Below are 17,178 nucleotides of genomic sequence, written 5' to 3'. Positions count from 1 at the left end.
ATGGTTCAGTAGTTAAGGCACTTGGCTGTTATTGTGAAGAGCTGGGGTTCGATCCCCAGTAGTGGCTTGAAGCCCACCCAGCTTCAGATCGATGAGTGGTAGCATCTTGTCTGGGAAGTAAAGGCGGTTTGTGCGAAGTGCTAACCACATTGTCACAATAATGCTGTTGGACATGAAATTGTTGAGCCTTATCCTCTATTACTCTCCTGGCATACAAGGGACTGTTGCGAGAATGCTTTATTTTTATTTATAATTAATATTCCAGGATAATATTTTTTATATTAAAAAATTCAAGAGTAATTTTTGCGACAATATTAAAACATATTTGGCTGCATTTTCTGCATAGCATTAACTTTTTGTGGGTAATTTAATATTCCCGGATAATATTTTGTAAATAAAAAAATCTGTTAATTCATGAATCATCTTTGCAACAATATTAAAAAGTATTTAGCTGCATTTTCTGCACAGCACTAACTTTTTACGAGGTGGATGAATTAATATTCCAGGATAATATTAATGTCTTATAGATATTTTTTACTAAAAAATCAGGAACAAAAATGTTAAAGTTTGCTGGTATCTATGATTCTCTAAATAATTTATCTGTTTATAAATGTATCTTTAGGTTGATATCATTTTTGGAATTCCAAGCTTTTGAAGCTGTACTGTGTCGTCCAGATGCTCTCTACATTACTGCTTTTCAACTTTTTGATACAAATGGCTCAGGCTCAATTACACTGGGTAGGATTTTTTTTTTGTGTTATTCAATTCTAAGATGTTTCATTTTTGCATTATTGATAAATGAACAAATTATTATTTTATAAAAGTATTTTTTGTCATCAGAATTAAATAAAATATAGTTAAAAGTGCTTTAAAGTTATTTAATGTCCCCTTGTACTTTGTAGCTAACAAAATTTTGTGGTGAGGAAAGGTTGCAGTGCTGTAAATTTTTGAAATATAATGACTACTTCCTTTATTTAGTATTATCTAGTTAACCAAACGGAATTTTAATTTTTTTAACAAATATAAGAGAAAATAATCATAGAAAGTTTCAGTTCTTTTTGTAATTTTGATGTACTGTGTCCCTTCTGTTCGCTTTACATTGATCCAGTAGTTGCTTCAATGCTTCCTAATCTTTTTTTGTTGTTGTACAAAATAGGTTTTTTTAAAATTCAATTATTAGTTGAAAGGTATCTAATTCTATTGAATGAAATGTTAAATTTCTTTCATTGTGTTGTGGTATAAATCAAGACCTCATTAACATAATTGACAATAGGTATTTTTGTTGATCCAATTCCAAAATATATCATAAAATATATTTTTTCTCAGGAATCTCTGCCAAAGGATAGCAGGGTGCGTAGCGTTTGTAAAAAGTACTTAAAGGTGCTTTTTTGGGGATTTCGTTTTTAAAAGCTTTTAAAGGTGCTTTTTTCAGCTGGCGTTTTTAAAAAGTGCTTTTTTTCCGAAATTTTTTTTCTTCTCCTTTCAGTGATATCTGGTGGATCCCATGCATTTCACGAAAAATGGGGAGTTTGCTACGTAATCATTCATGCGTACTTCATGTCGTACCCACGTTATGACTTGTGCATGCGCGCACACTTTAAACCGAAACCCGAGTGCTCCAATTTGGATAAAGAATATCAGATCCTTATGAAATGTTTTTCTTTTTAATTTATTTTAATTTTGTTCTTGTTTATTTTATTTTACTTCTAACACTTTTTTTTGACGTAGGGAGTAAGGGTACTTTTGTTCTGAGTTCAGGGTCAAGTTGAATTCACTCGGTAATGTGGGAAAGTACTGATTGTTTCGATTTACGCCCGTTTTTTTGGGGGGTATTTTTAACGCTAAAACTGTTTATAAAAAGTTTTTGTTTTTCAATAATATCATTGATTGAATATGAATTTTTTGAGTGCTTAAAAATTTTTGTTAAGTGCTTGAAAAGTTTTTAAAAAGTGCTTATTTTTGATTCAAAGATTTGGCTACGCACCCTGGATAGGATTCCTGATAAGATCAATAATTGTTGAGAGCATTCTCTGATTTTTTAAAATGACAAAATGTTGTTCAAATTATATATTTATTTTGAACATATCGGAAAGAGATATATACACAAAATAAACGGCACTCGTGTACTAACATTCTTCTGTTTTGGTTTTTACATCAGCTTTAAGAGTTAGTGGGGATACCCCTTGAATTCATATTCTAATTGCATCAATTGTGTGACGCAATTTGAAGTCCCAGAAGGTAGCTTAAATTTTATGTTGAGTACTTTGTCTGCTACCTGATCTAGTCTTTTCATGATTCAGATTCTCTTCTCCAAAGTAAACGGGGATCACAAGCAAACTTTTTGTAGTATTAAAGTTTGTTGTTTTTTATCAAGAAGATTTTCGGTAATTGTACTGTTAAATGATTATCTCAAATATTTTGCTATTCTAAATATTTATCTTGTCTCAGCATGTGTTGAATAGATTCAGCTATGCATGAAATGTATCAAAAGGTAAATCTAACTGATCTACTTATTATGTTCATTAATTATCTTATCATAACAGTTTAATAATTATAAAATTGTTATTAAATTTTTTAATTATAAATAAGACATTTTTATCACATTAATATTTATAAGGATATATCAGGCAGGGCCAAAGCCTACTGTGCCCATCTCAGTTTTCTTGACCTTGGGCTCTGGGGTGCAGGAGCAGATGTTCCGATCGGGTGGTCAGCCGAACGCGGAACCCCCAGTGTTTAGTTCCCAAGCATGCTTGGTACTCATTTATCGACCCACTGAAGGGATGAAAGGTTGAGTCAACCTTACCCGGCCCGAGGATCGAACCAGGGACCTGTGGCACGACAACGCGAAGCGCTACCGCTCAGCCACAGGGCGTCCCTTTAATTCCTAGTAATAATAAAAATCAGTAACATAATAATAAATGAGGATAATAATAAAGTGCAGTAATAAATTTTTATTTGAAAGAAATCTAAATAACTTATTTAAAGGAAAATAAGATTGAGTGGTGATCACAAAATTTGACCTACCAAATAATCTTAGACTTGAAAACTAGTTTTAACTCATTCTCAATCAATGCCTTTTTAGGTTTCTCCTGCTTTTTTTTTATCAATTTTTGTTTGAATGTTTTGCCTATTGAATATAAATGCTTTAAAATAAAAATAAAAGCTACCTCTCTGAATATAAATTTGAATAATTAGACTGCTTTTTAGTACTCATTTTGGATCATATATATTATAATTTGCTTCATATTTCGCAGAATGTCTTGAACTGTAACTTATTGAATTTTTTTTCCTGATGTTTTGAAACTGCTTTTATGTTTCAGATGAGTTTGAAGAGATTATCAAGCACACAACACTTCATGAGAAAATACCTTTTAATTTTGCAAGTGAATTTCTTAAGTTACATTTTGGTGCTGACAAAAACAGGGAACTCAGCTACAATGAATTCACTCAGTTACTTCACGTATGTTCATTTTCATTTTATTTGGTTTTGAAATTGGTTTTAGAAAACTTTATATTTTATTCTTACTTTCAAAGGTTTTTTGAATCACAATTTTGAATCACATTATTTTCTACAAATAAAATGCAACATCACTTGCTGATTATAATTAAGTGAAGGTATATATTTCTAGATAATTCTCTGCTTTGTACATCTATGTATATCAGTATTTAACAAATTAAGATAGTTCTTTTAAATTAAAATGGATGCTGTGTAATATATTGAAATTCTTTTTTAATTGTAAAGTGCAGATGACTTGAATGATGCTTTTTTGTACATTTATGTTGTACTTCTTCCATATTTGTACCTGCAATCACTTGGCTAAAGGAAACTTCCATTAATCATTTTCAGTTAGGAAAGTAAGAAGTATAGAGATAGAATAAGTGACAATTGGAAATAATTATATTTGATGTATCATTTACTTATTTTTTATGCATAAAATATTCCGATACTATTGAAATGCATGCGTAAAATTAAATTAAATTTAAAATAATTCAGTTTTACTAATAATTATATTTGTAAACTTGTATTTAGTTACCTTTTTTTATAGGATTTCCACGAAGAGCATGCTATTCAGGCTTTTCGAACATATGACAAGAATAAGAAAGGTCTGATATCAGCCATGGACTTCAGTAATATCATGGTGTCAGTAAAAAGTCACTTACTCAGTGAAGATGTGCGCAGGAACTTAGTTGCAGTAAGTAGGAGTTTTTTTTAATTTTTTCTCTTGCTCTTTTTATTATTGACTGAGTTTAATAAATGAATTATTAAATCGATTAAATGAATTAAATTAATTAGTTGAATTATTAAGAAACTGAAGCTGCAATGTTTACCTGATTATATAAACTTTATTTGCTTCAAAAAGTATAAAGATGGTAATAAGAGTCAACATGTTGCTCACAAATACACACTCATTCTCAAGATTTGCTAAATGCGAACGGAGAAAATCAAAGTGATTTGAAACAGAAAAGGTAAAGTTCCAATGAAAAAATGGAAAATAAAGGTGAAAGATGAATCCAGAAAAAGGGTGGTAGCTGAGTTGAAAGCAGAAAATGTTTCATCATTATGGTTTATGGTAAATTATTTATCTGCCTACATTATCTATGATTAAGCACTCAGACAGAATGAGGACAACTGTTACATTTATAGTTTGGAAGAACATGCCTCAAACATCAGATTTGATGTCTACGCACCAGTTGATGAAAATGGTGAAACTTGTGTGATGCTGGTTTAAAAAAATGGTTTCAGGAACTGAAGAAGAGCAAAGTGATACCATGAAGACTGCCAAACCAGAACCAGTGCCAACATTTGTAGAAGGCTTTAAACTACGAAGACCTTTCAGTATTCACACACATTTACAGAAAATGAAAAGTAATATGTTACGAATTTCAGAAATTTGTTGTTTGTACTGAGAAAAAAAGATAGTGTTCAAACCAAAATATTTCCAAATATTTTAAATAAATCAATGTGTTTATTCAACTTTTTTTTGTATTGTAAATATTTTTGCAATAAGTGCATAACTTTTTTCAATTAAAAGTTTTTATGCTTATTGTTAAATTTATTAATTTACTATTACTTTATTGATTTTCATGATTTTTTATATTTTATCTTAACATATATTCGTAATTTCCCCTTATCCATCCTTCACAATGAATTGCCTCAGGAGAATTGACCTATTGGGGTTCTATTGTATTACTAAGTTATAATTTTAACTGGGATATTTGATCAGTGTCTTTACGAAAATGAGGGCATATTTTTTGTAAGTTTAAATGAAATAGCGTCATTAATTAAAATGATTATTTTTAATCTAAAAATCTAGGGACCTGAGTGAACAGCTTTTGATCTTGCTGTTTTCTTGACCTTAAGCGAAATTGCTATCTACCTTCCTATTTTCTTATGTCCACTGGATTCAGGAGATAGATGACTGAAGTTTCTAGGGGTGCGTTAAATTTAGAGAGGTAGAACCCGCAAATTGTTTGTGGGGCTTATGCACTATATTATAGTAGGTTTTATGATGAAATTTCTTAGAGCATGGTGCAATTTCTTGGGACCCAAAAAAGTTTCAGAGGTAAATTCCAAAGATATGAAACTAAAGAAGTTTGTTGGCAAATACAACTAAATTTATATTTTTCTAATAAAATAAAAATTTGAGTGATCACCATTGTGCCTATCCCATCATGAATTCATGTTTTTTTTTTAACTACTCTTTCGACAGTTACAGCACTAGAAATCTAAAAATTGAAAAACAATTTTTTTAAAATGTGAAGCTTTCAAAATTGTATTTTCGTAGGTCTGTGGGATTCAGACTGACAATATTTGTGTGCAGACATTATTGTGTGGAAGAATTAGTTTCTTAGGCCCAAAATATTTTCAACCGTGTCTTGCAAAAATTTATTGGGGTATAACAATCCAATGTTGTGTCTATTTTTTTAGACAGCAGGTGTATGTGGGTATGCTGTTTTAGTATTTCATGAAATATTTAAAATTTTTTTTCCTTGTAGGCTGCTGGAGGTACTGCTGGTCATCAAGTTTCATTTCCATATTTCATGGCATTCAACACCCTCTTGAACAACATGGAGTTAGTTAAAAAAGTTTATCTTAACTTCACTAAAAACAACACTAATGTAGAGGTTACAAAAGGTTAGTATTAGATATTATTTCAATTCACAGTTATCACTAATTATTATAATGCCATGCTCAACATTTATTAGTTACTGAAGAGAACCAGAGTCCCCATTGAAAAGGATTACTCTAACCATAAATTTGTTGAACCATGTTTCAGTCTTGATGGTCAAAACATGCATTATCAGCCTTGGAATGAATATGCTGAACTGTGCCAAAGATGAACCTTAGTTTAACCATTTCAAGCTATTTTATTGTAGCAGCAAAATATCTGAGCACATATCATTTGTGTCAATGCTTATTTTAAAATGTATTTTTGATTTATTACATAGATTGAGACTTCCATCAATGATTTGGTTTATATTTCACTAAGTACATTACAATAAAATATTGCAGTATTTTCCAATGTGTTTAGTTGTAGATCTCAGTTAACCAATGTTTAAATAATTAGGGGTTTATTTATTTTTCTTTTGCTTTTTTATATGAAGAGGATAATGATGCTTGTAATTTCAAATCTCGATTTCAAAGAGTAGAGTATAAATAATGACTCTTAAATTATTATTTTCATGTTTAATATAAACTATTACATTAATTTCATTGCAATATATAAAGGCGCTGTTTATTAGAAAATGTGAAACTCTTATGAAAATTGTTTTCGTTGCATGTGCCAATTGTATCAAATTTGCATTAATTTCTGTGTTATTTTAGTATTCTTTTTATGTATGAATGGAAATTCCTATGAATACAAATGGGTAGGAACTGTTTTTTTTCTACCTTAAATTATATATATTTTTTAAATTGTTAAAAAGATTTAAAAATTTAGTTTTAATCAATGTTATGAATTTTCTATCAAAATTTTTTTTCTGTGGCTCATTCATCATAATTCTAGGATGTATTGGTGCAGCACTTAGCTTATCAAGAGCCAACTGCAGAAAATTTGATGACCATACATTTTGCCATGTGTTGCTTGAACAAGGAATATGAGCTCTTGCTTATGAGCATTTTGGAATGAGATCACCATCATAACTCACGAGGCACCTTTTGGGAAGAATCACACAACTTTTTGGGGGTTTGCTCAAAAATAGCGAGACCTTGAAAGATTCTATCATCCTATTTATACTGCGTCTTTAATTTTAAATTCACAGGATGCTTATTTTCTTATTGCAGAGGAATTTCTATATGCTGCTCAGCAAATGTCCCAAATAACACCCCTAGAAGTAGATGTTTTATTCCAATTGGCTGGATTTATGCATGCTGACACAGGGTAGGTTTCAAAATGCTCTTTCAGTACTTGAAATATAATTCTTTTGCTTTCTTTTCATGCATTATATTTATTGATTCAGATTTCTAATCTAGTTTAAACATTTAAAGTAAACCTTATTTATAGTCTTAATTTCTAGTGAGATTAGCCAAAATTCCTCAAAGTGATTGTTATTTATAACAAAAGCTTTTTTAAATTGCAATTTTGATCAAATTAAGTTCTAAATTTTATATTTTAAAAGTTGTTTAATTTATTGTAAGTTATTTTTTGTATGTTTGCATAAACTGTGTGTTTTATGAGTTATTTAATCTTAAATTTTGTTTTTCTTGAAATCAAAAATTAGATTTGGTTTCTAATTGAACTTTTTCCCCAAAATTAAGGACATATTGAAAAATTTCATGCTATATTAAATTTTGTTTTTTGTTTGCTTTTTAATAAAATTTTACAAGGTAATATAACTTAATAATATGAAATATAGCAGATAATGTAACAAATAATTTGAAAGTGTTTTAGAATGGCTAAATGTGCTAAATTTGTTTCTCTCCCTCTTTTGCATTTTACAATTTGTTTCATGATAATATGAGGAAATAACATTTAAAACCTTTATAATATTTTTAAATTAGAAAATAATTAAAATGTGCAATTTTTTATGTTAAGATTAAATTTGTATGAAACTAAAAATAATTTAAAAAAAGGGTGGTAAAATGTGTTAAAATTTAATGAAGTTTTTTTGTGAAACATTTAGGAAAATTTAAAATTGTGGAAACTTATACAAGTTAAAATATTTGGCTTTGTTGATATTTAAAAAATATCCATTTTTTGACTGAGTTTTAATACAGAAAAGAAATTTTTGTATAATAGCTTAATTTAACTGAGAGAGAATTCTTTAAAATTGTTATTAACAATGTAAAATGTATGCATAAATTGGTTAAAAATGTTTAAGATATTATCTTTGTCAGGTTCACAGAACTGCAATTTCCTAACATGTTGTATTTTCTATTTCTTTCATGTAGGAGAGTAACATATGACGATATAGAACTTATAGCTCCACATAGACCAACTAAATTTTTATCTAGGCCTTTAGCAGAAATGAAAGCAGTAAAAGTAAGAAATTTGAATGTATTTAAAATAAGCAAGATATATGTATTTTTTACTGTTTTGTTTTACTATCAGTTTAAATTTCGTTGAAATTTGGAAGGCTATTTTCTTATGCTTGATCAAAAAAATTCTTCATTCCTTATTAGTTGATGTAAAGATCTTTTTTTATAATTTTTGTTGAGAGATAAATTTTTTTTTTATCCATTCATTTTTTTGATAATTTATTTTATTAATTTTTATAATATTCTTCTGTTTTCAAAGATTTTTAATGTAATAATCTCTGCTTAATTATTTTTTATTAATGAAGCACCTGTAGAATCATACGTTTTGAATAAGAATAAATTTTGCTTTGAAAAAGCAATTAAAAAAAACTGATTGCTATAATTATTTTGTTTTATTGTATCAATTCATTTAATTGCACATATTTTGATTCTGTAAAATTTTTCTAAATATGTAGACAGAGTTACATGCCCTCCTATTACTATGTAATTTCCATAATAGTTACGAAAATTAGTTGTAAAATGCTGAGTTACAGATTTAAATGTGCTTACTCAAATTCGAAATTTGCACGTCGCAATAACATATTGAAGGTATTAGAGTTTGTAACACCTTGTGAAAAATGCCAAAAAACTATCATCAAGCAATGGAAAAATCAATGAAATCTTCTTAAATCAAACGTTTCGAACAACTTATATCTTTAATTCAAAATTCGCTTGTCATAATTGTGTATTAAATATATCGGAATTTGAAAAACGGCAGGTAAATGGCTGAAAAATGATTAATTACTTCCGAAAATACAATCGGAGTATTATGTGGGGAATTATAAAATGAATAAACCTTTTTTCATTGTTATATTTTTGATATGTTTATTAAAGAAGAATAAACCTTTTTTTTTATATGTTCGCATATTTAAGTTTAAAGGACATGCAGGGCAGAAGATTTTTATTTAAAGGACTAAAGGGCAACCCTTCCTGCAAACACTATCTAGAATGAACCCTGTATTAATATTTCATCTTTCTGTACCCAGTTTCTCCCCTCCTCATCTCAAATGATAGTGGTTGGATTCTCAGTTTTAGTAATGAATATAAATATATAAATCTCTTCTGCTCACAGGGGGAAGATATTCTGAAATGTTTTTAATTTATTCTCAGATTTATAGTAACGTTAATTTAAAAGAATATGCTAAGAAATTCTTATTTTTAATTTGCATTAAAAATTTTTTTTGAAGCTGAGTAACTAATTTTCGACTAGTTGAGTTTGTAAAGTGATTTAAATCAATGATTTTTCGTAAAAACAAAAACAAAAAAAAACAACTCCCTTGAACTAAATCAACTGATTTAAATTTCAGCAACCCTTTTATAGATTTAAAAAGTATTAGTCTTTACAAGTTTTTAAATTGAAAAAAAAAAGTCTTTGATCTAATGTACAATAATATGTTCTACGAATTTCTGATTTGATGTATCTACCGATATTTGGATACTGTGTTCATATATATTAAGTTATACGTAATAGATGCGTGTTAAAATTATTTTTTGTTGTTGATGTTTTTATATAATTTGATCTATTGTGTACAACGCAGTTTTGTGGTTGAAAAGATGTATTATTAATGAATATAAAAATGGTACAGTAGGGAACCGATTATCCGGAACAATCGGGACCATCGCTATTCCGGATAACTGATTTTTCTCGTTTTCTGAATCGCTGCAAAGAGCCGTTTTTTTTTATTGTTAAACCTAACTAAAAAAAAAATATTTGGAAATAATCTTGAAAAAACGAAGTAATACACTAATGATTATTTCCAAAATGATGGTAAGGTAAATATCCTTCAAAAAAAAAAAGAGAAATCCTAAAATCTTATGAGGAAAAAAACATTTAAAAAAAAAAAAGTGGCGGGAAAATTTATTGAATTTCGTTCTGGCTTTTTGGTTTTCCGATTTACTGATTTCTGGATAACCGGTTTTGTACTGTACTATAATATTTGCGTGCTTGCCAACTTTTACGCACTTGGCGTAAAATTTTATTTTTATATTTAAAGTGGTAGTAAATATATACTGTTTTTTCTTTTATAAACTTATTTTTTAAATGATTTTGATCACCACTATTCTTAAAAAAAATTAAGCATATAGATTAATATGCGTTACTGTCAAGGTTGTCAGCTGAAGCATTTTAAAATATAACATATTTTTTTTGCTTGCAATTGAAATTTTAATTCAATTTTTCTACCACTGGGAAAAAACATAATGGAACGGATCAAAAGTTGGCAGGTATGTATTTGTTGAGTACAACTACATATATCTTTTTGCCAAATTAACAGTAATAATGATTAACATTTTAGCATTTGCATCAAAGTTCAAAAACTACAGAGAATATTAACTTTTAAGCTTTCCTGTGATTTGTGAATTGAAGATTGTTTTTGAAAAAAAAATTGAAAATCAAATTTTTTTTTGTCTTTTCATAATAACATAAGTAAAATATTTTAGAATAATTTTCATGAAAGGATTTCAAAGTTTGAAAAATATATTCTTAAGTTTTGCTTTAATCAAACAGTTTCTTTTTTGGTGCACAAAAAACATATTATTTTGTTGTAAATGAATGTATTCTGAATTGTCCGAAACTTTTTTTTAATTTTTTAAAATATCAATATTTGTTTTATTTTTAGAGTCCAGCTGAGCGAGGTATAGGCATTCAAATATTAGAAAGTGCTTATAGGTTTACATTGGGCTCTATTGCTGGTGGTAAGAAACTTTTCCTTTTTCAGAAAAAAAATTGTGTTTAAAATTAATAATATAGCAACTTTATATAGTAATAATTATGCAAACTTTGATAACATAAACGTCTTAACATAAAAAAAAAAACTAATTTATCTACACATTTGTTTTGTTGCTAATAAAAAAAAAATTTTTTTTTAGCTGACTACTTTTTTTCTCGAATCTACCAGTTTTGCAGTTTTAGACATACTTTTTCCGAGTCTTCGGGCCATCATGATCTCCCCTCTATCAAATAATTTACTCAAATTATTAATCTATCCCATCACTTGTAAACTTAAATGCAAGTATGACTCCTTACCTTCTCCAGTCAGTCCAAATACCATTCTAATGTTTTAACATGCCCTCCGTGTCATCTAGAATTGTTCATTGTAAAATGTGGGGGTGATCATAATGTTTTGGCACATCAGTGTATTTATGTTTAAAATGGGTTAGTCATTTTGTGGACACCTTGTATTTTGACTATTGTGTTTTTTTTAAAGGTGCTCTTTAAAGTAAAATATTCAACATACTCATTTTAGATTAAATACACAACTTTTTATAGCTGTAGCAGTTCTTTATCTTATATTTTTTCTATACAATTGAAACTAAAGAAATACGTAACCATAAACATCTTTACACCTTATCTTCAGCTTCTATTAAGCTCTTTTATTTTAATGTAAAATTGAACAAGTATTCATTTGAAACAAACTTCTCTTATCATTTCTATGTACATTTCAGTTGTTTTATTGATTTACAAAGCATCTATTTATATTTGAGCTGTGTATAAAGTATTCTGTAATTTATATGAAAGTATTTACATCTAAAGTTTTCAAGTATATTTGAACAACAATATTCATATTTAAATACAATCGATTTCCAATTTAATAATTTCTGTATTTAAATTCAGAAGATTTTTTTAAAAAGACTTTTTACCAAAGGTATTTGTTAGAAATAAATTTGAAAAATTCTTGTGGATAATTAGGTTTTATATGGCTACTATTTTAGTAAAGTTGAGAAAGGTTTTAAATTAAAATATAAATTATGGACTGTGTAATTTGAATGTGAAGTAAACTTAAAAATTTTTTAAGCTTTTAACGAAATTTAAGTTGTAGACTTAGGAAGGATAGAATGCTTGATTTCTAAATTAAGATTTACTGAAGTGCTTAGTATGATTAAAAAAAAATAAATAAAAATATACTATTACAATTTAAACTGTTACTGTTACAAATTGTTTGTTCTTATTTATTTTTACTTTTTTACCTTCATGAATTGTATTAAACATTCCATGCTTATTTCATTTTATAAAAGCTTTGCAATACATGTTTCATTATTTTCCTAAATGTTCCTTTCCTTTTTTATAGCTGCTGGTGCAACCGTTGTTTATCCCATAGATTTAGTAAAAACTAGGATGCAAAATCAAAGAACAGGTTCCTACATTGGGGAGTTGATGTACAGAAACAGCTTCGACTGTGCGAAGAAAGTCATCCGGCACGAAGGTTTCACTGGACTGTACAGGGGGTTGATACCCCAACTCGTGGGTGTTTGTCCCGAGAAAGCTATTAAATTAACGGTATAAAGAGAATTCATCAGTTGATGTTAAATAGTGATTGTAACAAATTCTTATAAGTAATATATATACTTATTTATTTGGTAATAGATGAATGACTTGGTGCGGGATAAGTTCACAAATTCAAAAGGGGAGATCCCACTCTGGGGTGAAATCTTAGCCGGTGGATGTGTAAGTACAGTTTTTCTCAGAATCTTTCCTTCAATTATTTTCTGCCAAAAATATTGAGGCCTTGTCACTGCCAAAATCATTCACATTTAGGCACAATGACCTTATTCATAAATTTCTGTATAAAATTGTTTTGTTTAAATAATCAAACTTGTTATAATAAACCCTAAGGAACTGGAATAATCGAGTGCTTGAAAAAATCGTAAAAGTTTATTTATACTGCGTTGTAAATATTGTAATTCGTTTGTTTATTTTTTTCTGTGCAGTACAAAAGAAGTTAGTTATTTTAACTTTGAACTGCCTTATTGTTGAGTTATATTTATTTGGGTAAGATTCATGGTCCGATAAATATCATAATTTTCATCCCTACTTTTTAAAACGTTTTCTATGCATTCAATAGTTATTAAGTGTGTTGGGGATGGTTCAGGTTCAGCTCGAGGTTCTTCATATTCGTCATTATCATCATTGTCAACAGATACATGGCTTTCAATTTTTTCTATGGTGATTTTTTTCTCTTCAGAAATATCTTTCATCAAAAGTGGTCAAAAAATTTTTATGAATCGTAAAAATATCTCTCGCTAAAACTGAGCTAGCGAGATATGCTTCAATAGATTTAACATAATACTTCCCTAGTATATCCAATTTCTTTAATGGGTTCCCATTACACTAAAATGACTGGCACAGCCATCTTGGCCGCAAATCAACTTTGCGAGGCACTAAGTTTTAAAAAACTTACACAAGCTTACTACTTTTTTTTCTTGACTTTTCCTAACTTAAAAGTATTTAATTAAATTTTACTAGAACATATTCTGAGCACATGAAATGAAGATTTCCTAGGACTACCAATCAAATCTCTATACTGGTCATACCAAAATGACCACTATAGAGGTTTGAGTAATTACTCACTTCTCTATTGCTTTTCTTTAATTCATTCAAGCATATTAGATCAACATTGTGCAAGTTTTTTTTAAAGAAAATCCCCCTTCCAGTCGCTGGTGTTCTCTATCCCCTCATAATTGCTTACACTACTGTCAGTTTGTTTCTATTCAGATCGCTTCAAAACATAAGCTTGCAATCGGCTTAAAAATAACTAATTTGTCTTATTATATGAGAAAGGGTAAATTTCTGTGAAACATTCTAATTTGTATTCTATAGCAGGGAAAACTAATAAAATTCATTGAACAGTTCTAATTACAAATTATGTGTGTTAAAAATTTATTCAGCGCATGAAAAAAAAAAGACTGAAATTTGGATTAATTTTCTGGCTAGCTGTAAAACTCCGGGCCTGCCCTAAGCATTTGCCACGTCGCCAAATGTGATAAAATTGTACATTTGATTAAAAAGATTGTGTTTTGACGAAAGTATTGGTGAATGATTTTATTACTGAAAAGAAAAACGTGTATTTCCCATGATCCTGAAAATGATGGTAAAAGCAAACTTTTCTGAACAAATCCTGTAATTTTTATTGGATTGCCGTATTTTTCATTAAATATGTCGCATAAATAATTAAAATTATATTAAGTGCAGATTAGCAAAGCATGAAACAAACTTCCATAAAATACCAATGAACATTTTTTTTGTTGTTGCCATACCACTCGATAAAAATAGTATCAAGTAATGAGCCAAAAATTGTTTGAGATTTGTTACAAATTTGTAGTCTTAAAATTTTTCATTCAGAAATAGTATCTTTGCATACTTAACTGAAATGAAATAGACATTTTCCTCATGAAAGCTGCATTAAAAAATATCTTGATTGTTAGATATCTTGAAATGGTTCTTGATTGCTATTTACACAGGCTTTTTTTTCTTCTCCTCTATCTTTTGAGTGTTTTTTCCCCTTTTTTACAATATTCTCACCCTCGGATTTTTTAGTTTTATCAAATTACACAATGAGCTGGATACAAATTATTAAAATCAGCACATATAGCTCCTTAATCTAGCTGCATTCTTTCTGCAGCCTTTATTTTTCTCAATAAGTAGGTTTATTTCAGTTTTTGCACTTTAGTATTTTTTTATATTTTATTATTTAGGCTGGTGCATCTCAAGTGATGTTCACAAATCCCTTAGAAATTGTGAAAATAAGGCTTCAAGTTGCAGGAGAGATTGCAGCGGTTGGCCGCAAAGTCCGTGCCTTGAGTGTTATGAAAGATTTAGGTATTACAGGTTTGTACAAGGTATGGCCTCTATTTCTTAACATTTAATAGTGTCCAGAAAAACATAAGTGTAAATTTTGATTTATTACAATACTTAAGCATAGTTTAAATGTCTGTACACATACTTAATAAAATCTATGATTTCGTTAAGACATTTCTTAATATTTTAGAAAAATAGAATTACAGCATTAAGAAATCTTATTTGTAGCAGCGATTAAATTTTTAAAAGAAATGCATCTTTCGTAAGATAACTAATTCTGTCTAAGAATGAATTTCATTTTTGACTTTAATTTCAAAGTTAAATGATAAAAGCAGTTTTTGAATATTTGTATCTATACACACACACAACCCTACAATACCGGAATAGACATTTTTAGTTTCTGGCATTTTTTTAAAATTTCCTTGATAATTATCTAACTTTTATAATAATTTTGAAATTTAACTAAAAGTATTTAATAAAATGAACCAAAATTCTTGGAGTAATTTTAAATTAATAACTAAAGTATCATTTTAAAATTTGAAAAAAAAAATTCATTAAAATTGCACAAGATATAAGGATTTAAAGTAATCTTTTCCTACAAAACATTTAAAATTTTTTACTTCATAATTTTGTTCTGAATCGTATTTGGTAACTTATGACAAAAAGTCTGATTTAAATAGATCAAAAGTTTAATAAGCTTAAGAAAATTTAAGAAAGAAAGCTCTGATATATTTTGTATCATTAAACAATATTTATTGAAAATGTCACCCACATTTTAGAGGACATATCTTTTTAAAGAAAGTTTTTTTTCGTATGTTTTCTTTCTTTATGTCATCACATTTTGTAACCTGGACAATCATTATTATTAAATTTCGTTTTATGATACAATATGAAATTTGGGGAAAACCCCTTATGATTTGGAATTTTTTTTAAAAAAATACTAAAGCTACTTAGAAAATTGCTAAAAACATTTAAATTTTCAAGACATTCAAATTAGTCTTTTTCTTTAGTTACCAAATACAATTCACTGCAAAATTTTTTAAATGTTTCCTGCATTTGTACAATATGAAAGGACTACTTTAAATGCTTGTTTCCTGCACAATTTCTAATGAAATTTTTCAAATTTCAAAATTATATAAAATATATATATAAAATTACACCAAAAGTTTTGTGTAATTTTACTGAACATTTCTATTATCATAATAGGAAAATGTAAGGTAAAAAATTAGCTTTTTTTTTTTAATCAAACTGTGCATCTTTCCTTGAATACTTAAGTTAGGTTTTTGAATTTTTATGCAATTATTGCATATGATAACCAAAATAATTAACACAAGTCATATGTTTATTGCTCTATTTTTTGGGATAGGGTGTTTGAAAACACTCCTTTACATTGTTAATTTATTGACAATCTCTCAAATCTCTCTTTTTTTTAAACTTTTCAAATCTCTTTTTTAAACTTTTTTCTTTTTTAAACTTTTAAAGTTTTAAACTTTATTGATATGTATGAGAACTCACATGCATGTATATGTACATATATGCACTTCCTTTGAACAATAGAAAATACTCTTTCTGATTTTGAAGTTTTTCAAATTTCTAAAATTTTTTATAACAAAAATACAAATTTAAAATTTTAAAAAAATTTGTTAAAAACTGCAAGATATGAGCATTTAAAGTATTCTTTTCATTCTATGCCAGGAAACATTAAATTCCCCCCCCCCCCATAGTTTTATGGTAAATAGTGTTTGGTAATTTATGGCAGAAGTCTAATTTGAGTATTTTGAAAATTTCTTAATGTATGGTATTAAATGTATCAGGATTTTAAAAGCCACATAGAAAACAATAGTAATAACAGCCAAAACAAAACAATAGTAACATCGCTTAGATATAAAGCTAATAAAAAAGTGATGACTCAAATTTTAAATTTGCGTACATTAATATAATGTTAAAAATATTAGGATTTTTAAAGCTGAGTGGAATTCCACTCCTGTAACCGACTGCCAAATATATATATATATATATATATATATATATATATATATATATATATATATATATATATATATATATATTTATATATTTATAT

At 28.0% G+C, this 17,178-nt stretch overlaps 1 protein-coding gene across 3 annotated transcripts in view; it reads left to right on the top strand.

The window, feature by feature from the left end:
* aralar1 (calcium-binding mitochondrial carrier protein aralar1) overlaps positions 1-17,178 on the top strand; it is a 35,247-nt gene that overhangs the window by 8,928 nt on the left and 9,141 nt on the right. For 2 of the 3 annotated variants that reach the window (XM_087159047.1, XM_087159046.1), the window contains 10 exons: positions 623-738; positions 3,324-3,463; positions 4,050-4,196; positions 6,001-6,139; positions 7,289-7,385; positions 8,396-8,486; positions 11,140-11,215; positions 12,589-12,797; positions 12,885-12,965; positions 14,993-15,136. In XM_087159047.1, coding sequence (XP_087015173.1) covers positions 623-738; positions 3,324-3,463; positions 4,050-4,196; positions 6,001-6,139; positions 7,289-7,385; positions 8,396-8,486; positions 11,140-11,215; positions 12,589-12,797; positions 12,885-12,965; positions 14,993-15,136 — 1,240 coding nt within the window. The remainder of the gene's footprint in view (positions 1-622; positions 739-3,323; positions 3,464-4,049; positions 4,197-6,000; positions 6,140-7,288; positions 7,386-8,395; positions 8,487-11,139; positions 11,216-12,588; positions 12,798-12,884; positions 12,966-14,992; positions 15,137-17,178) is intronic. The other variant, XR_006224861.3, reaches the window with a different exon arrangement.

This window comes from Parasteatoda tepidariorum, chromosome 3 (genome assembly GCF_982258835.1).
Source record: "Parasteatoda tepidariorum strain Cologne lab strain chromosome 3, Ptep-v5.0, whole genome shotgun sequence".
In the NCBI taxonomy this organism is placed as follows: domain Eukaryota; kingdom Metazoa; phylum Arthropoda; class Arachnida; order Araneae; family Theridiidae; genus Parasteatoda; species Parasteatoda tepidariorum.
This window is presented reverse-complemented; position numbering and strand designations above follow the sequence as displayed.